At 50.0% G+C, this 26,272-nt stretch overlaps 1 protein-coding gene across 5 annotated transcripts in view; it reads right to left on the minus strand.

Annotated features, from left to right (window-relative positions):
* Positions 1–3,102: 3,102 nt before the first annotated feature.
* The window catches only part of GRK3 (G protein-coupled receptor kinase 3), a 132,363-nt gene continuing 109,193 nt past the window's right edge, over positions 3,103–26,272 (minus strand). For 4 of the 5 annotated variants that reach the window (XM_045041737.1, XM_023241633.2, XM_023241632.2 and 1 more), the window contains 8 exons: positions 24,675–24,741; positions 23,767–23,867; positions 19,129–19,195; positions 18,003–18,098; positions 16,167–16,329; positions 13,322–13,458; positions 10,804–10,917; positions 3,103–9,581 (listed from right to left, as the gene is read on the minus strand). In XM_045041737.1, the coding sequence (XP_044897672.1) occupies positions 9,420–9,581; positions 10,804–10,917; positions 13,322–13,458; positions 16,167–16,329; positions 18,003–18,098; positions 19,129–19,195; positions 23,767–23,867; positions 24,675–24,741 (907 nt within the window). In that variant the 3' untranslated portion in view covers positions 3,103–9,419. Of the gene's footprint in view, positions 9,582–10,803; positions 10,918–13,321; positions 13,459–13,802; positions 13,841–16,166; positions 16,330–18,002; positions 18,099–19,128; positions 19,196–23,766; positions 23,868–24,674; positions 24,742–26,272 lie in introns of those variants that run through there. The other variant, XR_006587971.1, reaches the window with a different exon arrangement.

The following is a 26,272-nucleotide window of genomic DNA, read 5'->3' on the forward strand; positions in this document are numbered from 1 at the left end:
TTAGGTTCCCTATTTGTGATTAGCTTTTGTAAGTGTTTCGTCAAAGCCTTCTCCAGTTTATGGTGGGCTTGGGTTAGGCATGGGTTAAGCGTCAAGCCCGGCGTGGGGCTTGAACTCACCAACTGTGAGATCCTGACCTGAGCTGAAAGCAAGACTCAAGACGTTTAACCCACTGAGCCACCCAGGTGGCCCTGGGATGATAGGTTGTATTTGTGGGCAGGGAATGAATGTAACAAGGGGGCAGTTCAGTAAAAATGCTCCCCACCCGCCACTAAAGGGAACGGAACCGGTGGAGCCACACAAAGCTGCGTTCAGCCCGCTTTGTGAGACCAACCTGGCCCTGAGTCATCCCCCTGCCCCACCTCTGGCAAAATCCACCAAGGTAGATATGGGACAAGCTTGGACCGATGCCTCAACATCCAAGAAGATTCCCACACTATCAGTCTTCTGTAAATCAGTGTTATCCTCCTGGGGGCACATGCTCGAGGTTCCTTTCCAAGGTTGCAGTTCTTTTTTTTTTTTTAAGTTTATTGATTTATTTTGAGTGAGACAGAGACAGCCCAAGGCAGAGGAGGGACAAGGAGAGAGGACAGAGAATCCCAAGCAGGCTCTGAGCTGCCAGCACAGAGACTGACGCAGGGCTCGAACCCACAAACTGTGAGATCATGATCTGAGCCAAGACCAAGAGCTGGACATTTAACTGGCGCCTGCAGTTCTTTTCGAGACCGCGACCTCTTCGCAGCTTGGTAGGACATAGCGGCCAGTGTATTCCCTCCACTGGCACACCGTCCCAACTCACCTCTGTTGCAAATTTGCACTCTCGGAGCCCCCTCTCGTTGAACTAGGGGCTTTCTATGTTCCATCTACGACCACCGATTCCCATCTCTGACCACGGCCAGCCGGGGAGTGGGTGATCCAGGCCCCCACGCCCCACTTCAGCCCCTGCTTTCTCCCACCGCACCCGGGACTGACCTTGCAGACTGTTGTCTTGGGGGGAAGCTGCCTCTGAGACAGAATTCAAGGAACAGAAGTTTATTGACGAGTTCTCTGGTACCTATACCAATGGAAGGATGGAGAAGAAATGAGGTTGGGGGGGGGGATGTCTAGCTGTGACAAAGGCCCCCCAAACCGCTTTGGGCAGCCAGATGAGAAGTTCTTCCGTGAAGGACGATCTGGACAGCACATGACGCTACCCACTACAGACCCTTGGCCAAGGTCGTCCGTGACATATTTGGCAAGGTAGAGCGACTCATGACCACAGTCAGCACCATTGCTGCTACGCCTGGACACAATGCATCCACACTCACCCCTGCAGTCACTGGCCAAAGCCATGGGCAAATTCCACCCTGAAATGACCGGGAAGCTCACTGGCATGCTGTTTCGTGTCCCTGCCCCCACTGCATCTCATGGATCAGATCTGCGGTCTAGAAAAATCTGTCCAAGGCATTGATATCAAGAAGGAAATGCAGCAGGTGTCAGAGGGCGCTCTGGGCCCCAGGAAGCACCAGCCCCCTCTGCCGCAATCTTAACAGTAACGCCCGCTCCTCCTCCTTCGGGGATGGCATTACCTCCAACACCACTTTGTCCAGCTCATTTCCTGGCACGACAATGAATTTGGCCACAACCACCGCATGGCAGACCTCACGGTCCTCAGGAGCTCCCAGGAGTTAAGAGTCCTGGCCAGTATCCTTGGCAACAACCTTTCCCCTTGGTGGAGTCCCTGCCCCAACTCTGTCCCCAACACAGAGAACTTCCCATCGTCTATACCAGGGGTTCTCAACTGGGGGGTGGCTTCGCCCCCACAAGGGACATTTGGCAACGTTTGGGGTTGTCCAGGCTGGCTTGGGAGGGGTGGCATCCAGCGAGTAGAGGCTGAGTGGTGCTCAACACCCTACAGTGCCCAGGATGTGCTGCTGTCCCCGCCAGAGACTGACCCAGCCCCAAACTTGCTGGGTCCGAGAAACGCTCTTCTGGTGCCTCTGGTGCCCACCTCTGGTGCCTGAGGAAGGGGAGGGCCCGGGGCTCCTGTCCTCTTCTGTCCTTGCCCATTGCGCTGCCATGGGGTCCACACCCCACACGTCGGGGCAGGACTGGGATGGGGGAGGGGATGGGGGGTGCTGGGAATGCATGCTTTAGAAGGGAGAGCAGCGATTATCCGTGAGACAACGTGGAACAAGCTGGGGGACGTGGCAGGTGCTCCCTGTTTGCTTGCAAACGGTCCCTCACATTCACCCTTAGTCGAAACTTGGATGTTTTTGGTTGGGATGGTCCCTTGGGCGCATCTAATCGAACGCTTGTAATTCAGGAACGAGAAAATCGCAGAGCGAACAGGTGGCCCAGAGCGGCCGGCTGGGAGTCGGGGGCCCAGCACTCACCCCGTCCTGCCGGGCCAGCAGCTCTCGGGAGCGGCCCTCGTTACAGGGCGCATCCGACCGAGGCCTCGGCTGCGTGCCACCCTTTGCCCACGGAGCGGACCACCCACTCCACAGCTGGGCCTCTGCACAACTCCTCTGACAAATGGTTTCGAATCGGCAAACACGAGCACATTCTGGGGAAACCAGATGGCTACACGAGTCCATCGTACTTTCCTTCTTTCCTGAACTGGCAAGACACAGAACGTGCTTCCAGCTCAAGGACAGGAAACAGCCAGCCTACCCTCCACCTGTGGGCCCCCAGGCGGGCAGATGTGCCACGCCACCTCCTTGGATTTTTGGTTTAAACTGACGTGCACCCTGGGGTCTCTCAGCTCGTCTCCGTGGGAGCAGGGATGGAGAGTAAGGGGTCTGTACTTCCGGGAGGGACTCCAAGGTCACCTTGAGAGTAAGCGGCGGGGGGGGGGGGTGGCAGGGGGAGTGCTGGGGTAGCCTAGACTAAGTGGGGAGGAGACAGTGCTCCAACACTCCAGATAACCACAGAAATGCAGTCCTCTTCCTCTTTATAAAATCGGCTCCTGTGTGGATCGTTCTCAAAACCAGGATTCGTTAAAAGGGGTCACTTCCTGACGTCTTAGCAGCTTGATAAAAAACAACAACAACAACGCAGTTTTGAATCAGGGGCGGGGGAGAGGGGGTGGGGTGGGAGGACAGCACACCAGAGTAGAAATCTTTGTACAGATGCTTTTTATTGAGATTTTAGGTAAGCAGTTTATCAACATGGAAAACCAGCCTAGCTGCTCCAAAGTAACCGTGAAAGCCGGTGATCATTAAATGGACTGCACGTGCCTTGCACAGGGCGGGTGGCCGCAGGCGTGGAACAGCATCTCATGTGGGAGAGGACTTGAAACGTGCACTAGTTAGGTGTCTACTGGGGGCGGGCTATAGACTTCCATTGGCACGATCAACGGGAAGAGAGATCACACGGGAATTACATGGTGATTTTATAGGTAACGGTATCTAGATTTACAATAAGGCTGTAGAGCAACGCACAACAGGAAGCGAATTTCTTTCTTTCGGGATGTGACACTTTGCCAAGAATACAGTAAATACGTTACCGTGTTGGTGGCTGCCCAGCGAGGAAGACAGGCAGAGAGAAATGTCAGCATGTGAGGAGGGACCCCTTCTCCCAGGGACCGGTCATTCCAGCTCACGTCAACCGGTCTGTCCGCTCGAAAATAAGACCCCTTGCAAATACAACCTCTCGCAAAGTTTTAATCCTAGATGAGGGCGTTCGCCTTTATGATCCCGTTTTCCAAACCATTTGGAAGCAGTGAGGGGGCAGGGGAAAGTCACGTTCAAATGTGCAACTCCTCGGAAGTGGTGTTTTCAAACACAGCTGGCCATTCGTAACGAGTGCCGAGGGCGGACCTTTCCTTCGGTGCTTGGTAAGTCAGGTGCAACAGTCGCATCTCGGGGCGACGGCGAGACGGGTGGCGGGGATTCGGCACAATCGGACCAGGAAATGATGATCTGGGCTGAAGGATGATGGAACATAAGGGACGTCTCCCTGCCCCGCTCGCTAGGACGAGGCCGTGGCTTTAGAACTGACATCAAAAGGGAATCCCGCCGAACCGTCTTACTGAGACTCGTTTATGATGCAGCCAGTCTAGAAGAAAGCGTGTGGGGTACCTGTCAACGAGCAGGATGGCTTCTGAAGAGGTAGATGAAAGCAGTATTTCATGGCAAGTTTGCTGTCAGATGTTGTCGAGAAAGCGCAGGCGCTACTCAGCCCAGAGCAGCCGATAAGCTTTTGTTGAAAACAGTCCATGGCAGTGGGGACGGCTGTTGGCCCCACGTGGCTGCGCGCGTTATTTCCGCTTTAGCTTATGAGAAACAGAAAGGACTGCCTTTTCTTTAAATAACAAACTATACAAATAAAAAGGAGCAGAAATAAGGAATGCTTCGATGGAAAACAAACGTAAGGATTCAATAAATAATATAAAATGCTTTTGTGCTAAAATAGAACTCTGTTTATATATATATATATATATTTGTATATGCAGTTTAGCAATCTTTATGTTACCCAGAAAAAGCCAAATCTATCATAATCATTTAAAACATAGAAAAATACAATTTAACCACAGAACTTAAAAAATGGCCAGTGTTTAGCTTACAAACCACATATAATATATACAGCATGGAATGTTAATCAACTGAGACACAAGAAAGAAATTAAATTTCAAGTCCTTTGTAATTACAAGTGCACGGTTAGAAATATTTCTCCATTCCCTACCCTTACATGAAAGACATTTTATAGTAGGACAAAATAAAATATGGGAGCAGAGTTAGCAGTATTCAGAGATGATTTTGAGATGGTGGTATAAGAGAGTTTCCTCTAAGAATGCTGAGTTATTGAAACCTTAAAAGGCAGTTTTTATTCCTGTAGGTTTTTGATGAAATGCATATACTGTTAATCCATTTTCTGGTGTGTGTGTGTGTGTGTGTGTGTGTGTGTGTGTTTAAATAAAGGTAATTTAACATTTGGGGTGCCGCATTTATTGGTCAGTGCTCCCCGGCCACGTCAGTGAGTGTCTGGGCATTGAGCACTTCCAGGGTTGGGGGGGGGGCATCCCTGTCCCTCAGCTGTAAAACAGCAGGTCTGTTAGTTTTTGAGAGTGAAAGAAACCTAAAGTCCATTACGACCTGAGGAAATCGTATTATTTTAGAGTTCAACTTTCATTAATTCGACAGGAAAAAACTTATTTGAATGTAGCCTGGGTAAAAAGAAAAAATTCATATTCGTATGAATTCAAGTAATTAATTCAAATCTCTCAGGGCAACTTTTCGCGGGAGGGAAAATCAGGTTAGATCTTTCGGAAAAAACGTTTTCAAATTCAAACTATTAAAAGCTCACTCTACGGATCGTTATTAAGTAATCTCTAACCCAACGTGGGGCTTGAACTTGCAACCCCGAGATCAAGAGTCGCGTGCTCTGCCGACAGAGCCAGCCAGGCACCCAGTATCCAAGCTCCTCGAGCAGTGAGCATGGCTTAAACAGCAAGTCCGGTGCTGTTATTCTGGGAGGCTTCCTGTGGCTTCAATGGATGTGTGACAATGTCTGCAGCTGGCCACATGGCCCTGGGGACAGCCACCCAGACCCTGCGTCTGGCCCTCTGGGGAGCAGCAAGGCATGGCCAAATAGGGTGTTAGCTCTGGGTGCTGTGCAGAGTCCTGATGGAAAGCCAATGGCCTATTTATAAGTTCAGAGGCTCCATAACTGAAAATAAAGTGGCCATGTCTCACCATAATTACTATTCAACTCCTGTTTCAAGGAGGGAAAGAAATCAGCCAGCTTTAACTCGGGCGTTTGCATGGTGCTTGGTGTAAAGGTTATGAGTTTTGACCTGCAAGGTAACGTCTTCCTTCCTTTGCCCCATTCCTACCACTGCCCTTGTCTGGGGGGGCGGCACCCAATCCACTCACCCCTCCAGCCCACAGCCCCCCCAGCCACCACCTGCCAGACTCCAGTGAAGCCCCACCTCCTCTCGGGGCACAAACGTGTCAGTCCTTAGGGGTGGAGAGGAGGTCATTCATCAGGCGTCTCTGGATGACCCAGAAACACTTCCCTGAACACGACTGAGAAAAAAACCCACGTGTGATGAAGTCTTACAAGATAAGTCTTAATGCCAGCGCATTTGAAAGTATGTTTTCTAGATTTACATCGCGTGAAAGAGGTCCAACTTTGAGAACCTGGTTTTCTTCCTGACATGAAGTTGATTCCGTCGAAAAGGCAAATGCTGTGATTGAACTGGTGCAACTACAAATGCCAAATGAAATTTTTTAAATCATCAGAGAAAAACCACTCTTCGATCTTTTCTCGTGTGGTTAAAGCTGTCAATTGGTAAAGGCTATTTTTTAATGGCCAGTGAGGGCCTTAAAACGATGGTTTCTGATATCCGTGTGGCGCACTTCAAATCACAAATCGAGCTCAGTGTTGCTTCAAACAGATGGTTGCGTGTTGTTGCTGTGGTCTTTCTGGAGCTGGAAGGCTGCTGTCCTCCACGGCTGGTCCTTCTTCCCCACGGCTCCTGAAATCGTAATGTCAGTGAACTGGCCAATCATTTCCATTAGCACGGAACCAGCGAATTGCTGTAAGTTTTGCTGAAAACTCCTACTTCCACCTGAGACAGAAGGAAAAACCACGACCCCCCAAGGCCATGAAGGAGCGACTGCACCAGTGAGAGTATTTTGGCTTAAAAAAATAACCTTGGACTCACTCAAGTTTTTCATGGATTCCATACATGTTGTATAGCAGCTAGAGGTAAGATCATCTTTGTTTTTAGACTTTGCCCTTTTCATTCCCTTGATTTATGAAATCAACACATTGTAACTTTATAAAAATATTACCAACTTTATCTTCCTTGGATAATGAGAAAATGTGTGAATTTTGTCCTTTTGAATGGTCCAAACGTAGGAAGGGTCAAACGTCTAGGAATGATGTGACACTCTTAAAACCTTCGGAAATAGCCAAGTATGCCAAGACTTCTAAACCAGCAGCTTGGGGCGCCTGGGTGGCTCAGTCGGTTGGGCATCTGACTTCGGCTCAGGTCACGATCTCACGGTTCATGAGTTCGAGCCCTGCGTTGGGCTCTGTGCTGACAGCTGGGAGCCTGGAGCCTGCTTCCAATTCTCTGTCTCCTTCTCTCTCTGCCTGTCCCCCGCTTGTGCCGTCTCTTTCGTGCGCAAAAATAAACAAACATTAAAAAAAAATAATAATGAAATAAACCAGCGGCTTTCTTTGGCCACGCAAGGCCATGCAGGCACAAGGCGCTGGCACAGAAGGGTCCCGGAGGTGTCTTCTGTCTGGCAGCGGAGAAACTGGCCCCGTCAGGACGCCTGTGGGGGCAAGTGCAGGTAGGAGACAGGCCAGACAAGACCCCAGCACTGGGAATTAAGGTTGAGGCAAAAGGGCTCTCAGGCGATTTCCCAATTCACGTTTTCCTTCTAAAAGGCAGATGAACCTTCTGTTCTACTCTGGAGCAAAAAAGGTATCTTTCAAACAGCCGCACACTGGCGTGGCTGACGCACTCGGGTCTGAAAGGGGAGACGCTAAGCCCAGCCCCTCGAGGAGTCTGTGCCCGAGGGCCTTGACTGTCGAGCGGGGACTCGGGGGCACAGCAAACTGTAAGTGCTGAGCACATGGGAGCCTGCAACGGGGCTGGTGACAGCAGGGACAGCTGTCATTAACCACAGTCGGGAAGGCGCTCACCCTTTGCGAGGAACAACTACTTTTCTGTTGCTAGCGGTTTTTTGGGTGTTTTTGTTTTTGTTTTGAAAACAGAATGTGAACGTCAGTCTTCCCTTTTAAACATGCCAGGGGAAGGCATGTAACTAGGGCACCCCTCCTCCTCTACTGGCAAGAGCCGAGTAGAACGGATATGCTCATGTAGACCCCAACTGGTAGCTGAGATGGGTAAGGAACCTCCAGATTTCTTTTCCAAAGCAACTCCTATGAAATGAAACACGTTCTGTAATTATCTTCCAAACTCTCCAAACAGAATTGCATTAAAAAGTACTGCCTTTCCCAATGAGCACAGGACCCAGAGATTTGGACCCACTGAAAATATCGAGGGCAGGATGCAGACAGCTGTGATCGGCTGTTGGTATTGTTAGTAAACTTAGAAACATACAACGAGACTGTACTAAGAAGACAGATATGTGGACTTTAAAACAATTATTGTTATTATTTTTAGTCTGATGACAGAGAGGACTGCACTGGGAAAATCACCGCTTCTTACAGCCCAGCATTTATTTGGGGCGTGAAAAGGGCACAGGGCGCGTAGCGGGAGAGCAAGCCGGGGGTGGGGGGAGATGACAAGATGCCTCCGGGATCAGGGAGAGGGCCTTTCCTCTCCCCTGCTGTGTCGGGCGTGGGGCGGCCCACCCGGGGTGGCAAAGTACTACTCACTAACGACGGGCCAAGGTCGACAGGAAAGTCAACAGATGCGGTTAGCCCATCTGGACACATTCATTCTTCAGCATCCTTTAGTCAATGAAATTCACTGTAAGTTACGCTACGACGTGAAATGGAGCGATTCTTTCCTTCCTGTACACACCCGTTATGGATACGTGTCCTGAGGGCAGGCAGAAGGAACTGGAACGAGCGGGTCCTGGAACCGCTTACTGTCGGAACCCTAGACACACTCGCCCCCCAGCAGCCGTGTGCACCCAGACATGTGAAAGTGCTATGTGTTTATTTGAAGATGTCTGAGAAACCGCTGTTGCCCCAGAAGCCAAAACCCCATGGCCTCGCCTTCACAGCCCGCCAGGCCTTCCCACGATCCGCTGTGGAACGCCCTCAGTGACGAGCGACGGCCACGTCCTCTGAGGGCACACTCCCTCTGTTCCCTGTCGGAGGCAGGCTGGTACCCGTGGTTCCGCACACACGGTGGGGGCCCAAGTGCAGCCTTCTCGGCAAGTATCTTCGGCTTTCAGCCCCGGGCAACGGGAGGTGGGTGTGCCCACGTCCTGCCCTACGGCCGCGTGGACCAGGCACCGGGGTAACTGGCATGTGGAACGAGGCAGCGCCCGGGCCATCCGTGCCCGATGCGGCAGAGGGCTGCGCTCCGTCCTGGCAAGCGCAAGATGTGTCTGACGGTCAGACGTACAGATCGAAGGGATGGGCAGGAATCATTCCAAGTTCTAAGTTCATAGATACCCAAACCGGGACGCGACGAAGGAAAAGAACTTTCGCTTGTGTCTTCAGTAGTTTCGAGCGTGGACAGATGTGATGCAGAGGGAGGCACTCGGGGGGAGGGGGGTGTGTAGGGGGGGGTTGGCCGGCCCCATGCCGACAGCGGTCAGCGCTCTTACTGGGAGCACTTCAGCGTCCTGGGTCCTCCCGGCCATGGAGGGGCCCTAGGGACACGGGAACCGAACCTCCGACCCCCGGCCTTCTCCAAAAGGCTCCATCTCAAGGGCTGAAAACCCTCGGCACGGGCTTCCTTGCGGCCCTGTCTCCCCAGGACCCTCCTGCCCTGGGTGTCAGAGGCCATTGCTGTTCCTGTGACAGAGGGGAGGCTTGGACAGCTCAACCACGCTGGAGCGGGACTTGTTGAGGAACTTGGGGGCGCGTCTCAACAGCCGCTGGGCCTCCATAAACGTCTCGGTCAGCTCCTTCTTCCACTGCACAAACTCGGGGTCGCTCTGCACGGAGACACAAAGGGAGAAGTTGCCACGGGCTGGCCCGTCCTGCCGACAGCCGGGGTGCCTCTGGCAACGACAGTGACGTGCTGCTCTCCGGCCCGCGGCGGCCTGCATCACTGCGGGCCACACGGGCGGCCTCCTCCGGGGCCTCCCGTGGGAAGCAGGGCCAGGCCGGCGAAGCCCCTCGGGCGCCCCTCCCGATCCCCACCCCGAAGCACCGCCGGTGATCTGTTCAGACGTGACCTCCGATTTCTGATTTCTAAACTCAAGTCTGTAAAATAATACCTGAGGGGGAGCTCTGACAGATTAACCAGCACCTTCACGCGGGCCCTGTGGCGGTGAAGTTACTCAACACACGGCCTGGGCATCTACTGCCGGTTTCTCTCTCTAAATATGCTCTCGCGCGCACACACCGCCCCCCCCACCCGCGCACACCCCACCGCCCTCCACACCCGAGACACCCCCCCCCACGCCTACACACATACCGTATACCCCCACCCCCCACCCGCACCTACGAGTGCACGCACACACCAGCACCTCAGAGGAATTAAATTTGGGCCACGGTAGAACTCTAGAGCGAGAAAGACGGCATTCCCCCTTAGAGGAGTCACTTTGGTATCTTGCGTTTGATTAAACATCGAAGCCTCAGCCTCAAACATGCTGAAAGATGAGAACCTGGAGACCAGGGGCGCCTGGGTGGCTCAGTCAGTTGAGTGTCTGACTTGGGCTCCGGTCAGGAACTCGTGGTTTGTGAGTTCAAGCCCCACACGGGGCTCTGCACTGACAAGGCTGAGCCTGCTTGGGATTCTCTCTCTCTCTCTCTCTCTCTCTCTCTTTTTCTCTCCCTCTCTTTCTCCTTCTCTCTCTGCCTCTCCCCTGCTCATCCTCTCTCTTTCAAAATAAATAAATAAACTTAAAAAAAAAGAACTGGGAGACTCGAGGACAAATAGACCCCTAGTAAACAGTGGACAGTCTCCAGATAGGGCAATCCAGTTACTCCACGGTCTTCCCCTCCTGCCATTTTCTGACTTTCACATCTTTGACGGTAACTGTTAATTTGCTGAGCTCCTGGTACCCTGGGGCTTTCCTGCTAAGTAAGTGATAAAGCATGGATTTAAGCAGAGGTTTCATACCCAGGCAGCCATCTTCGCTGGACATATGTATAGCTGCCCAAACTTGCACCTAAGGGACATGTTTTAAAAAAAAAAAACAAAAAACTCACCTCACATTGCAAGACAAATTGCTTCCCTCCTTTTATCCTCAACAAAATGCATTTCTTGTCTTTAATCTGAGTTTCTTCCACAGACAGAATCTGTTCCATCGTCAGTAAATTTTGCTAGCCATAAAAAAAAAATGACAAATTACTTCACACTATTTCCCAATGTCTTCCATTCAATTGATAAATAATACGGAAAACTATCAGCTCAGAAGTAAAAAAAAAAAAAATCAGTCTTTTTCTTTCTTTGAGTATATTCTAGAAGCGAGGGGGAATGGCTACAAAGAGACACGCACAAAATTTAAACTACGGCATCTCGGAGGAAACGGCAAAGAAAGGAACGTCTCGATAACTCTCACACAGAATTGATTTCTGAGCGGCCGTGACTCACACGTATCCTCGCTGTGTGGCACGCCCATCTGAATTCTACCGACCAGGCTGTCAGCAGACAATGAAGCACCGTGTGACTTACGTGAGCAAATGGGGAGAGGCTGTTTTTGACACGGCAGCCCAGGGAAGGTCTAGCAACATTGGCTTGTAAGCTAATGATTTTTTGCAAATATCAAAATGATGTAATAAATCCCGGTGACATCCTTAAAAGATGGTCACACCGGGTGTATAAGAGGATGGCCTAAGGTGACTGCTATTGTGTCATGAGTACCTGACCGTTTTATGTTTTTTTGGATAAATACGCCAGGAATCCTAAATGAAAAGCACCATCGTGGAGGCTCACGTTTCATATTACCTGATTTATACCTACGAACCTATCCATCCATATACACCTAGACAGCTCTCAAACAGCACGCTACACACTGACTCTCTTGAAAGCAAGCTAACTTACTGAATCCCATGTGTTTAAAAAAAGGAAGATATTTTTTCTTAAAGTTTTCAAATATCCTGAAAAGTGAGACAATTTCCTTTCAGTGTGCGCCACAGAGACTGCCCGGTAGACAGCAGAATTCAGTTGACCCTGGGACAACATGGGTTTGAACCGTGTGGGTCCACTTCTGCGCGGATATGGTTTCTTTTTTTTTTTTTTTTTTTTCCCTAGGAAATACAGGACAGGTCTGTAAATGCATTTTCTCTCATGAGTTTCTTAATAACGTTTTGTTTCTTCTCGCTGTCTCTATTTTAAGAATACAGCATATAAGACACACAACAGGCAAATTTTGTGTTAATCAGCTGTTTACGTTATCGGTAAGCCTTCTGGTCAACAGCAGGCTATTAGTAGTTAGGTCTTTGGGGGGAGTCAAAAGTTATACGTGGGTTGTTGACTGTATGATGGGCCAACAGCCCTGACCCCAACCCCCCATCGTTTAAGGGTTAACTGTAAATACGTCATATGCCCAGGGCCACTCATTATCTGGAAAGATTATGTAGTACTAATATACATGAATTATAGCTTGGGTGCTGAATTTATAGATTTGTGAAATACATATACTATATGTAACACATGTCTATAGTATAATATTATATAACATAATACATATTATGTAATACCAGCACCTGAGTTATAATTCAGGACCCCCAGAGACTTAGTACTTCATGGCCCAGATGTATTAGCTTTGGAAGACAGCCCCCTGGCACTGGTAATGGTGAGAAGGTCTTGTGCATTTGAACGGGATGTGATGTTCGACAGCAATCACTCATAATTCAGCAGCCACTTTACCCACAGGGATTTAAAAAAGTCCAACAAACAAGATTAGAGGTTATTCTTTTCTGTACTTCTCACCACTGGACAACTGATGGGCAGTTTTCGGACACATACAACACATCGACTATACGTGGGACCCCCGTCCTGCTTCCTTGGCCCCAGAAGCTGAGCCACTCCCTCCCCGAGAGCAGAAGTGTCCCTTACGCCTGGGCTGCCAGCTCCGGACAAGCCCTCCGCTCCTCACACAGTAGGCGCTTAATAAATGCTGCCTGCCTTGCTTAAAGGGACAGTGGGGATCAGAAATTTCTTTCTACCTTGTTCACAAACATGAGCCCTTGAAACGACCCAAGGGTATCTTCCTGCTTACGGAATGGAAGTCACTTAGAATTTTCCAACAAAACGGACACCGGAGGAAGTGTGGCTGGGCGACCTCACCTCTGTGCCCAGCATCCCGGCTTACTGCATTTGGGCCTGACGAGGGGAGGCCCCGTGAAGGGGAGACTGGGTACAGGCAGACCCACAACTGTTGGGCTGTGTCATGGGCGCTGGACCTTCTCTGAGCTCTGGATTTAAGTGCCTCTGTCTGACTCCAAGGTCCGAGATTTCTTTTCCCCCCCTCTTTTTTGACCTACCTGACTGCTCTCTAGCCCTTCTTCAAACCTGGCTGTTTTGACGTCTCACGTTCTATTTTCAGATGTTACAAAATCCTTCCTTGACTCGAGGGTTAAAAGCTAAAGTCTGAACACCAAAATCTCACGTGGGCAGGTTAAAACAGTGACGCGGAGCTTCGCGGCGTATTCCCACGACACGAGAGCCATGTGGCACTCGGGACGCTGGAAGCACGTGCTGGTGACGGCACTTCAGACTCACCCGGGACTCTCCCTCTCCTCTCCATTCAAGTCTGTTTGGAAAGAGGTAAAAATAGCGACGCTGCCACTGAGTCAGGAACGGGTTCCCCAGTTTTAGCATGTAGCCATGCATGATGCAGTCTTTTCCCAGAGCGTAATCTGAGGAATATAAAATAGCCACAAATTAAATGGGCTCCGAAACAGATCGTCCATGTTATTCTCAGAAACAACAACAACAGAAGAATGACACACTCTTTGGAAAAGTCAAGTTTCTATGAGTGGAAACATGTCCCGTAAACCATTATCTCGGGATCGCAAGGACGGGTCTCTTTGGCTCTCTGCTGACGTCGTAAGTGGCTGTTCCTCAATATTCGGATTCGTCTGTGATGTTCCCTGACTGCTCAGAGAGGACAGAGGTTTGTTCCCAAACTATTCTTTCGTTACGCGTGACAGCAAGAATGGGAGAGTAGAGAGGAGTTCGATTCGAGCGCTGCCCAAAGTACCTCTGCCTTTACGTGGGCCTGGGGTTCTCCCTTCAATCCTGTGAATAATAATAAGGAACTTACCAAGCAGCCGAGGTAACATGAGGATCAAAACTGCTTACTCCTTAAGGTTGTATTTATGCCCCAAGTACATGGTTATGCAGACAGACCAACTCACACTCATGCTGAGTCCTGATCGCACTGTTAGAATGAAATACTGTCTTTCGCTCTTTGTTTAAAGGTTCATTTTAAGTGGCTGGCTTTGACTCTTTAAAGGCTTTTGTGACTGGGCTAAAGTTCACCCTCTCTTTTTCCTATTCCTTCCACAGCTACGAAGGGAACGCCTGTTCTGGGCACGCTGGGTGCCACAGGAGACAGAACTCCTGGCCTCAGGGAGCTATGGTCCTCACAGGAGACCCCGAGGATGAACAGGTAAGTAATACCCACATAGCGCCGCACGCAGGAGGGAAAAGAACCAAGGAGGGAGGGGACGAGGGGATCGGGCGCGCTCCCTGGAGTTGTCATTTTAATGGAAAATTGTTTGCACTGCGAAAGTATATCGATGGTGGAAGCCTCACGGGTCGACTTCAGAGACCTAAGCCTAGACTGTACTGCTCTGTACAGCGACTCTGGAGATCTTCAACCAAGATCCAGCGATGCCCACATCAATCACTTGTATATGAGGGTAAATTCGCTAATCTGCTAGATGCTGACTGCAGCTCTCGCTACAACGAGACACTTGGGCAAGGTCATTTAGGTCCACTTTGTCTGGGTCCACTCTGTCAAGATCCTAGTGACATCACGGCCCTCCCAGGAGCAAATTACCATGGATGTGACCTGCCGTGTAAAACTTGCTACAGCAGGGGTGCCTGGGTGGCTCAGTCGGTTAAGCATCCGACTTCGGCTCAGGTCAGGATCTCACGGCTGGTGGGTTCGAGCCCCGCATCGGGCTCTGTGCTGACAGCTCGGAGCCTGGAACCTGTTTCGGATTCTGTATCTCCCTCTCTCTCTCTGCCCCTTCCCCACTCACACTCTGTCTCTCCGTCTCTTAAAATATATATAAACGTTAAAAAAATTTTTTTTTTTAATTTGCTACAGCAAAGAGTCCAGAGTGATGTCAATGGACGCACGTGCTAAGGATCAGCTTAGAGATGAAGCCTGCCTCCCTGGAGGACGGAGGGGAGCACAGTTACGGGGCTCTACTGCTCCCGTGGCGTGTACTCAGGTGGCTTTTACGTAAGGAGGGATTCATCCAGGCTCGGGCATGCTTTTCTGAGCAGGTGGTGGATGCTACTGGCAAACTCTCAACGGGACGAATGAGCCTGGATCAAGATGCCCCCCTTCAAGCAACTGAGAACAGAATGAAATTGCGTCCGGTCGTTCCTGTCATATAACGTCAGCCTCAGAGACAGTCTTTGTCTGGAGCTAAAGCGAAATGATGTCATCCCCATCAACCACAACAGATTCAGACATCCAAAATTCATAAAGTCCGCGGAAAAGCAAGAGCGCCCACGTTCGCTGAATTAAGAATGGCTGATTGGTTTGATACTTGGTGTCATGCATGCAACTCTGGATGTCCCCCATCGGGCACTCAAATATTGTAAATAAAAAGGCGCTCTGGTGGGGTGCCGGGGTGGCTCAGTTAAGCGTCCAACTTCGGCTCAGGTCATGATCTCACAGTTCGTGGGTTCGAGCCCCGTGTCAGGCTCTGTGCCAACAGCTCAGAGCCTGGAGCCCGCTTCGGAGTCTGTGTCTCCCTGTCTCTCTCTGCCCCTCCCCTGTTCATGCTCTGTCTCTGTCTCAAAAATAAAAAATAAACAGTAAAAAAAAATTTTTTTTTAAAAAGGCGGTTTGGTAACTTTATTGCTGTCTGTAAAATAACTGTAATTATATCCACTGATATCTCTTGACAAGTGATATGTGTGCCAAGTTCCCCACCCAAACCCACATACTTTGAGAAACGGAAACGTAGGCCCTTTGCTCAAAAATTATTAAGGACACCAAGACGGTGGCCGCAGAGTGTTCAGCCCAGTGGGGTGCCCTCTGAGGTGGCCCAGGTCACACACCCATGAAGCCGGGCCTGCTCCTGACACCATAAGAGTTTTCAAGGAAGACACTTGTCAGCTCGCCCTCAAGGCTCCAAGATCAGAGGACTCACTGACACAATGATGCTGACCGTCTTTATTTATACGTTGACTAAAGGCTCTGAAATATTATACTGCACTTTTCCAAGCCACATAGAACTATTTATGGCACCCACCCCCCTCCCCCCCACCCCGCCACCCCTGGAAAGTACTTTATGACCCAAATACTTTCTCAGCTTTACAAGAAATTTTAAGAAATTCATCGCATTGGAAATACTTTGAGACACGCTGGCTATTTTACCTTCTTCGTGTCCAAGCTGCTTATTTTTAGCTCTCTTCCTGGCCTCGATTTTATCCGTGTCTGCATTTACTGCTTCATAAACGGTTTCTGCTACTTCCAGCTGCCAGCGCTCGGAGATCACCAGGGGGAAGTTCTTGTAGAGATCTTGGTCGCAATCAAGAAGCTTATTATTTTAAGAAATCAAGACAGGTACGATTTAACATCCTTAGCAAGGCAACAGATTCAGAAGTATCCTATCTGTGCGTGGGAAGTCAACTGGCCACACGCCCCTGCTCATCCCGAGCGACATCGTCCTCCGCTCTTGGCCACGAAGCACGAAAACCACACTGATCGGAGCTCCTAGTTTAGGCGCGGACTACCTGTCGGGAGGCTTGGAGAGGCTACCTCAGGGAAACCCGGGCGTCCAAACCAGTCACAGGGGACAAAACCGAGGCGCGGGAAGTTGCCTGAATGGCCCAAAGTCACTCAGCTGGTAAGTGCAGATGTGAGCCCGGTCTGCGGGACTCCCTCCAGAGCCTCGATTATGGTTTACAAAACGTAAAGTATGAGGATCCCTTTTTAACCCCAAAGATGTCTCTGGGCTGCCACATCATAGCCGTCTTATTTTTGGCACTCTTTCGCGGACGGTAGTACACGTGATGGTGACAAAACTCTATTGTGACGGCAGTAATCCTTTTAAAGGACCCTGTTGCCCCAAGCCTGGCCGTGAAGAGGTACTTAAGCCTCTGACTCGAACGTCCGTCCAGGCTGCAGACGCCGCCTGGTGGGGCACGCGTCTGGGCACTGGTTGCACCGCGGTCCCCCAGGGCGGCCACCGCACCAGACCACAGAAGTGGCCTGGGCCCTCTCGGCTTCCCCTTCGCCCAAGCTCCCCTTCCCGGGAAGCTGGTCCTGACCGCCCCTCCTTCCCGACACAGCCAGTTCCAACCGGCTGCCACTCCTTGGTCCCAGTGCCCTCGGTCTCCGGTTTCCCTCCTCTCCCCAGCAATCTTCCCATCATCCTCCAGCCACTTATCTGCCACTTCTGTCCCCGTGCCCCACTGGCTCCAGTTCTGCGTGTCCCTAGCTACAGCTCCTCACAGGTGCGTGCGCTTGCAGGGCTGAGGCCTGCTACGGGGGGCGGGGGGTGGGGGGGAGCTGCTTGGTAGGAAAAGTGAGGGGGGAGCTTACACAACCAGGGTATAATGAGGCAGCTGAGCTGAGATGGGGAGGTCCTGGGGGAAGCTGGGGAGGTGGGGGCAGACATGAGCTGACATGTGGTGATATGCTCTGACTTAGCACCCTGAAAAGGATGATTTTCTCCCATGACTCACCATCTGTAATTATGCCTTGTCTACTGAGAGGCATAATGATATGAACAAAAGTTTGAAAAACGCAGAGGATTATGTAAAAAAAAAAAACCACCACAGTGATTATTCCACTTTTGATTGACAAACGCAAAACGGCTCAGGCTGTTTGCTCTTTTCATCCTGACGCGGGGAGATCTGAATACTTAAAAGGATTAAGATGGCTGGCTCTCCAGCGCCAGGCAAAGTGTGTTTGCTATCACACAGTTGTTTTTCTCTGCTTCACGTATGTGCGAGTTCTAGTTCAACTGCAAGTATCTCCAAATCTGTAAGAGACTGACCATCGTGCAGTTTATCGAACAAAACAATTAGCCAGGGGAGAGCTTTCATAGTTTCTAATTTAGCTCCTTGAAGGCTACATCCTTCAAATGTGTGGACGTTCACTGGTAACATCCCAGAGCCAGCCGATACGAAGACAGCCACCCGTCTGACTGCCGACGAAAATCTCCCCACCCTTCAAAGCACCTGCAGGCGAACGTCACAAGTGTACCTTGATGCCTTTGGTGTCGTCTTCATCAAATGAGCCAATGTCAAAGGCGTCGGCAGCGTTGACTTCTCCCCGGGGAGGAATCAAGGGTGGAGGGTACTGGAAGATGCAAACAGGAAGGTTTCAGTTATCAGATCACCTGACGGCCTGTTCGACCCACGTTATCGTTCTATAGCGAGAACGTGGTGCAGAATACCAATAGGCTGAATTCTGTGGACACTCCAGCCGAGCTCATTCCCGTCACAACACATATGTCACAGAGGAGCTTTGCGTGGAACAGCCCTAAGAGAAGACCCCAGGTTTTAGAGAAACTGAAGGGGGGTGGGGGCGGGGGGGAGATTCATGTCCAAGGTCTTAAAGCATCGCTGAATACAACGAAGTCTCAAGACTGCACATGCCGCCAGCTGAACTTTGGGAAAACATGATCTCTCAGACAACGCGGCACCACATTCCGCTCGCTGGGGGCCAGGAGCAGGGCTCCACACCCACAGACGTCCGGAGGCCAATGCCAGCTACGCCAGAGCTCACTCCTTCACTCACATCAGGCGGGCCTAACAGAGCGTCAGCCCTCCACGGTTGGACTGTTTGAGATCATGCAAAAACGAATCCGAAGCTGATAAACATTAAAAAAAAAAAACACCTTAATTTGGGGGTGGTTTCCCGAACCAATGGGAATATAAAAATACCTCCAAATTAAGGGGAGGGAGTTATGCTGACATCCAGTCACACTGATCCTTAAAAGTTGAGTGGTGCCGGGCTAGAAAGCAGGCGTAAATTTGCGACCAACTTTTCTCGTCGTCCCTCGATAGGTGCTATGTGAAGACACAGTCATGGATCGAGACAGGAAGTCAAAAAGACGAGCGAGAGCTGAAAGCGTCTCAGTTATTTGGACATTTGAATTCATCAGATAACAACTGCAGTTCAGCATCTGTTAATTTATATTGCAGATATTTTCACAACGTTGAAACTAGGGAAACCAGGGGAGAAGCGGGCCCCGAGGGAGTCGGCTGGATGGCAGCGAGAACGACCTGGCGGCCATGGGAGGCTGGGGCGGGACCCTGGGGGATGGACCCAGGAAGTGGGGAGCATGGGGGTGGCGGTGCCCAGCGTGGGGTCCCAGACAGAGTACCTTCTGTAAGTAGACATGCTGCCAGTCGATGCCTTTGAAAAAGCCGTGTTCCTTTACTTCCTGTGCCCTGTGGAAGAAACACATCAGTGGTGAGCGTGCCTTTGCAAACCTAAGGAATATTTTGCAAAAAACTGTCTCCTAGTGCGAGAACACGGGGGAATGACTATTTCAGTTCTTTAAGTAAGCAAGGAAAATAGGCTTCTTTCAAAGCAACACAGGAAACACGGGATGTTTAGAAATACTGGATGCGGAGGCCAGGCAGCTTATCCCATATGGTAATTGACTGAGGATGTGCATTTCAGTTTAAGAGAACCTAGGAGTTGTCACGGATGTACAAATACATGGGATTCTGTCATCATGAGAACCGATTCAAGTAAGAATTAACATTAGAGATCTTCACACTGAGGAGGTTTACAGCAAATGTCTATGAGGCATCTTAGATCAAACGGCAGGCATATGAGGCACCAGATACTAATTTAGAAGCAAACTAGAAATCTAGGAACATAGTGCACGCCAAACCTCCTCATAAACTGAAGAAACAGGCTTGCCCAGAGATCACCGTTAAAGCTCAGTCTATGCAGAAGAAAAGGGGCCGTATCCCATGAGGAAAGCCTATGTGGGGGAAACATACACATGGCCCTTGTGCCCCACTGGGGGCTCTCGCCCCAGCTCTGCCCGGGGTGCCCCTCAGCCCTGTCCCTTGGCAGAGTCCCCAGGGCTGGCTCTCGGTCCCCTTCCTCTGCTCTCACTCCTTGAGTGACCTCACCCTGCTGGGGCCTTTAAGCGCCCCGAACCTGCAGACAGCTCTCCAATCTGTGTCCTCAGCTCTGACCTTGTCCTGCACACCGGGACGCCCACCCACCTGGTGCCTACTTGGCTACTTGGCATGACCACTCGATGGGGCGAAAGGTCGGTAGAACCGACTTCCTCTCACAACTTGTTGTCTCAGGCCAATGAGCCGGATCACCCTCGATGCCCCACCTCCCCCCAACTCCGTAACCCAGCCCTCACCAAGTCCTGGGTGAGGTACTTCTTACTGCCTCTGATCCTCAAGACAATCGATTCCCAGTGGGGGCGGTGGGGTCTTTGATCATGGAGGGGATGCTAAATGCCCCAACTGCCACCATCCGGCCCCCGCCCCGCTCCCTGAATGGCTCTAACTGCCCCCTGCCCCAGCTGGCACTCGGGCCACGCAGCCTGCAACCCCAACTCTACCCTGCAGCCCCCAAATCACCTTTTCATTCAAACAATCTCCCCACGCCCCTGCCCGAGACTCTCCGGAGGGTTTCTTGTTGTACTCACAGCAAAAGTTCGGGGATGCGGTGTGCAGGACCTGCCTGAGCCCCCCGCCTCTCTGACTGGCTCTTGACCTCCCCCTCCTGGCTCCCCAGCCTCCTTGCTTTTGTGCATCGAGGAAGCTTGATTCCATGGGACTCTCAGTAGCGGACATAATGAATGATAACGGAGCTCCATGACCAGCCTTATTGTGCACAATAAGGCAATTTGTCCAAAGTTGCGGTGGGGATCCTTCCTCCCCGTCCTCCTCCCAAGGCTGAGGTCTCAGCGACAGCACTGACTTATTGATCTCACTCATGCTCTTCTCGCAGTCTGGGATCATCCTATTTATTCGATCGTTTCCACAGTGTCTTTCACCCCCACCCAATATAAGCCCCAGGAAGGCTGGGTTGTGTCTACCTTGTGCACGGCCTGAGCTCCAGCGCTTAGGACAGTGGCTGGCACTCAAGGGAGCGTTCAGGAAGTGTTCACTGAATGAATGACATCCAAGTCAAAGGGCGTCCCTTTGCATTTTGCTTTGTTCCTTCCCAATAATCGCTAAAATGATGGAAGAGGAACACGGAGACATACATGCACCACAAAGCGCATCGGGGAACCGTCAGCAGACAGGACGGGCGTGGACGTAGGAGCCGGGACTGTTGGCAAGAAATGGCAAAGCTATCGCCTGGGAGGCAGAGGTACTGAGCTCCAGGCTCAACACAGTGTGTATGGAGGGGGGTGTGGAGGCGGTGGGGAAGGGGGGATGGTGAGCCACAGGCTGGAGACACAGGCTGAACTCTGTATATGGAACACTTAGCACACACGTGCATGCACACACACACACACACACACACACACACACACACACATACACACACACCCCATACTTTCTTTCTCCGTATCTAATCCCAAAACACCTACAGCTAGGTGTTTATTCTATTACAGTGGGGGAAACCGCTGAAAGGTTCTATTTGAAAGAAATTAAGCCTGCTAAAGATTTTAAAGAGCAATCAGAAGAGGGACTGGAAATTTAAGCCATCAGAAAATAGAACAGAATCAAAGCAAAGATACAGGTAATACACAGGGTCAGCGGCATTGATGACCCTTCTAGAAACTCCCACAGCCACCTAGAAGGAATTCTGCGAGCTAACCAAGGAAATGGAAGAGCGCGAATGTCAAATGAATAAAGTAACAGTATTCCCCAAGCAGAAGAACACCAGCCTGCACGGTCCACGGGAGTCTCGGTGCTGGACGTGATGAGTGATAATGGAGTTCCATGACCAGCTTTATTGTACACAATAAAGCAGTATCTCCAAAGATCTGGGGGGAAATTAGTATCGATCTAGAATTCTACAGCCGGCCAAAATACCAGTCAAGTTGGAGGACAGCAGGAAGGCATTCTGGATGTGTAGGAACACGGAGAGTTTACCTCTCGCAACCCCTCTCTGAAGAGTTCCTTGAGAACACTCTCTAGCTAATCGGGGGGAGGGTTGGGGTGGGGACCCCCCAGAAGGCATGGGATCAAGTAAATAGCAGATTCAAACCAGGAGGGCAACAAGAGAGAAGGTCAGAACAGAGGGTGCTGAGTTGCAGAAACCGAGCAGTCGGCTGTCACCGAAGCTAGTGGGTTTGAGCCCTTCCCGAAAAAAATTCAGTCGGAAATGAAAGCCCACACATATATATGGAGATCTCATATAGAGCACAAACGAAAGTGAGGGCCACTCCAGGCTAGGCTTGGGCAAACTGGATCAGCCTGACCGGGTGAAAATAAAAGTGAACGGAGACAGAAAGCAGTGGGACAGAAGAGGACAGTGCAAGACAGGGATGCCAAGACCCTCATTTTCTAAAGTAGGGACTCAAGACCCTGTTTGTAGTTGGTGGAACAAGGCACAAGTGGGTAAGCATAGCATTTAAAACCACACGGGTTGGGGCACCTGGGTGGCTTGGTCGGTTAAACGTCCGACTTCGGCTCAGGTCATGATCTCGCGGTCCGTGAGTTTGAGCCCCACATCGGGCTCTGTGCTGACAGCTCAGAGCCTGGAGCCCGTTTCAGATTCTGTGTCTCCCTCTCTCTCTGCCCCTCCCCTGTTCATGCTCTGTCTCTCTCTATCTCAAAAATAAATAAACGTTAAAAAAAATTAAAAAAAACCGCACGGGTTAAACAAACATAGAGTTTCAATTCTTCTGAGGGGTGGTGGACAGGGAAGGCTATAGAGATAGTACTGACAGAGCTAAATCTTCATCTGTATCAGCAGGCATGGATAATCTCTCAAATTAATAAAGACGGAAGTGTGCAGGGGCACCTGGGTGGCTCAGCTGGTCAAGCTGATCTGACTCTAGATCTCGGCTCAGGTCACGATCTTCCGGTTATCGGGCTCTGCGCTGATAGCGTGGAGCCTGCTCGGGATGCTCTCTCTCTCCCTCTCTCTGTCCCTTCCCCACTCATGTGCGCACTCTCTCAGAATAAATAAACTTGAAAAAAAAAGTACACACATGAGCACGTTACGCAGCTACCTACACGATATACGTGTAATATACGGTATAAAATGTATACGCACATACAAGCTACTCTAAAATACGCGTATGCATACGTATGGGACATACACTCATACCACGCATGGTTAAAAGTTGTTTCTTTTTTGTTCCAAACTTTTTTTAAGTTGAAGTACAGCCAGCCGACACACGGTGTTACATTAGTTTAGGTGCACACGGAATGACACAAGTCTACTCGCTATGCTGCAGCTACCACCTGTCACCAGACTGTCACTATTACCGTCCCATCGACTGTATTCTGTGCTGTGCCTTCCACCCCCGTGACTTACTCATGTACCTCTCACTACCCTTGTTGCTCATTCTAGAAGCTGCTTCCTATGAAATGGGAAGAAGAGCCAGCCCGGGGGTGGGGAGAGACCGGATTGTTGGAAGTCGGCATTTCCTTCTCTGTCAGCTTTCCAGGTATTACTGTCCTTTTCACCCAGTGGAGGGACAGCAGCTGGAAAGCGAGTTCAAGACAGCAGCCAGCCAGCTACGCGTGAGCAAAAACGGGTGGCGGCCAGATCGGGGTCCTGAGCTGCCGTCGTTGCAAACGTAATTAGGAAAACGTCACCAGATGAACCGCGAGACATCAGGATTCATTTCCACCACCCACGTGATCGACTTTTAAAGTTCAAAAGTTAGTGACTCCTTCAATTAATTATAAAACACTAAAGACAGCATGTGTATTTCTCCTGTGGTTTTTCCCCCCCCGCTTAGATTGAAATGGGACACTTTTAGGGGCTAGGAATGATCTGTGACATACTGAAAATCGCCGTTAGGTATTCTGTGTGATGACACTGACACTGAAGAGTGAAAAAAAGGGCCTACCCGCCTCCACGGCAGCCAAGCCGCTTACTAGCGTCTCTCTGGAGCAGGCCTTCTAGGAGGGCCCGAAGTTCAGGGGAGAAGGCCTCCGGGAGCTCGACGTTCTGGGGGAGAGAAAAGAACACGATTTGGAAGACGCTCTCCTGGAACCAGGGCCCTGACACCCAACCAGACCTAAAGGCCATTTCTTGGATGAAGAGTGTTAAAAGCTGAAGAGTCACCACAAATTAATATTTACTCCAAAGAAATGGGAAACTTACTAATCACTTTCTTTCCCCCCCCACAAGTAATCTCTATGCCCAACATGGGGCTTGAACTCACGACTCCAAGATCACGAGTCGCAGGCTCCACCGACTGGGCCAGCCAGGCGCCCCCCAATTACTAATCATTTTCAATGACAATCAACAGGCCGGGGGACCAGGTCAGGAGACAAGAAGGTCTCCTCGCTCTTCTACACTCAGCAATTTTTCCTTTTCTTTGATCTCTTCACTTTACTTCTTGATTTCCTGTATCTTTCTCTTACTGATGGGGGACAAACCTTGATTTCTGCCTTGGCATCTATTTCCACTAAATCTCCAGTCAGGAATTCCTCTATGAATTGTGTCTCTGCTCATTTGTTTTAAGAAGGCAAGTTTCTACACTGGTTCCAACGAACTGAAACGTGAACACTGTCATGTGACTAAGGATGGAGTCTTTAGGGGCACTTGGGTGGCTCAGTCAGTTAGGTGTCTGACTCTGGATTTCATGATCTCATGGTTTTTGACTTTGAGCCCCTCATCATGCTCCACAATGCCAGCGTGGAGCCTTCTTGGGATTCTCTCTCCCCCTGCCCACCCCTCCCCTGCTCACACGCGTACTCTCTCTTAAAATAAACAGATACTAAAAAAAAATGGAGTTTTCAGTCTCCTTACCACGGTGAGAGTCATCCGGTCTATCTCGTGTTTATCTTTGGTTTTGTGTTGTCTAAAAGGGCTGTGCCTGTGGAAATGAACAATACTCTGTGATGATGTGGTACCGGGATTCTCAGCACACATGCGTCCCCGGCTCACGCCTGCAGAGAGGACTGCGTTCTGTCACCATTCATCCGAAACTACAGAAACACCAAAGCCATACACATTTACCGTTTCCAGAGAAACACTGGTGTTGGGGTGCGTTAGGTTCTGAAAGGGGGGTGCTGATCAGCAAACATATTCCCCGAGATATTTTAAAATATTGTTAGAGGGGCGCCTGGGTGGCTCAGTCGGTTAAATGTCTGACTTCGGCTCAGGTCATGATCTCTCGGTTTGTGAGTTCGAGCCCCGCGTCGGGCTGTGTGCTGACAGCCCGGAGCCTGGAGCCTGCTTCAGATCCTGTGTCTCCTTGTCTCTCTGCCCCTCCCCTGCTCACACTCTGTCTCTTTCTCTCAAAAATGAATAAACTTAAAAAAAATTAAAAAAAACCCAAAAACCAAAAAAACCCCACAGAGAACTGTAGTGGAAACAAAACACACCAAGGGGAACAGCCCTGTAACTTTAAGCAATACCTTCCTTTGATGATAACAGACAGAAACTAACCCAGTGCCCCCAGGCCATCCATGGCTCTGAGAGCTGCTCACTCATGTTTTACTTTGGGAGAGCCCCAAATCTAGGAGTCGGCAGACCTGGATTCAAGGTCGTGACTTGTGTGTTTACTGGCTGTGAGCCAGTCATGGAAACCATCAGCAGCGATTTCTTCATCTGCAAATGGGCCTAAGGTCGCATCTCGGAAACAGCGAAGGGGACAACAAAACAATGGAGATGCCAGTAGTAGGCGGCAGTATGCAGGAGGGGGCTGATCCAGCAGTCGTTCGTGAACTTCATGAAGATGAATCTTACTTTATCCAACAAATGCCTGCTGGATAAACTGTGTAAAAACAAATCATTCTTCCTCTTTACCCTGTTGTGAAAACCCCAGAGAAGCTGGCTTTTAAAGGAAATCTTATCAAAAGAAACCAGTAAACATGCAAATTACAAAATCCTGGCCTTCTTTATTTATTTGAAAATTAAAGAAGATACACACACACACACACACACACACACACACACAAAAATGAGTTTTCTTATATAGCAAGACAGGCCCATAAAATCACGAATCCTACAGATTTATTTCTAAGGCATATATAACATAATCAGAGGCAAGATACTCTATAAAATATTTGGAAGTGTCTTCAGTGGGCTAGAATACTGAGCACATAAATGAATGTGATTTAGGAAAGGAACTAATCCTTGTATTTGTCCACTCACTACTTATTACTACCGCTCTGACCATCCTGCTGAATTAGAGAAGTCTGCACTGAATCATCTCTTGGAAAAGATTATTACATTTCAGAGCCTTTATTATTTTAAGGATTTTAATGTTCATTTTGTACAAGAGAGGGCACTCTAATGCTTTGTTTTCCTCCTTATCATGCAACAGAATACAAAGTAATTTCCATCTCTTGAAAGTTAATAAAATATAAAACAAGGTGAGTTAGGGTTAAGCAAACATACGC

This window comes from Felis catus, chromosome D3 (genome assembly GCF_018350175.1).
Source record: "Felis catus isolate Fca126 chromosome D3, F.catus_Fca126_mat1.0, whole genome shotgun sequence".
NCBI classification, from domain to species: domain Eukaryota; kingdom Metazoa; phylum Chordata; class Mammalia; order Carnivora; family Felidae; genus Felis; species Felis catus.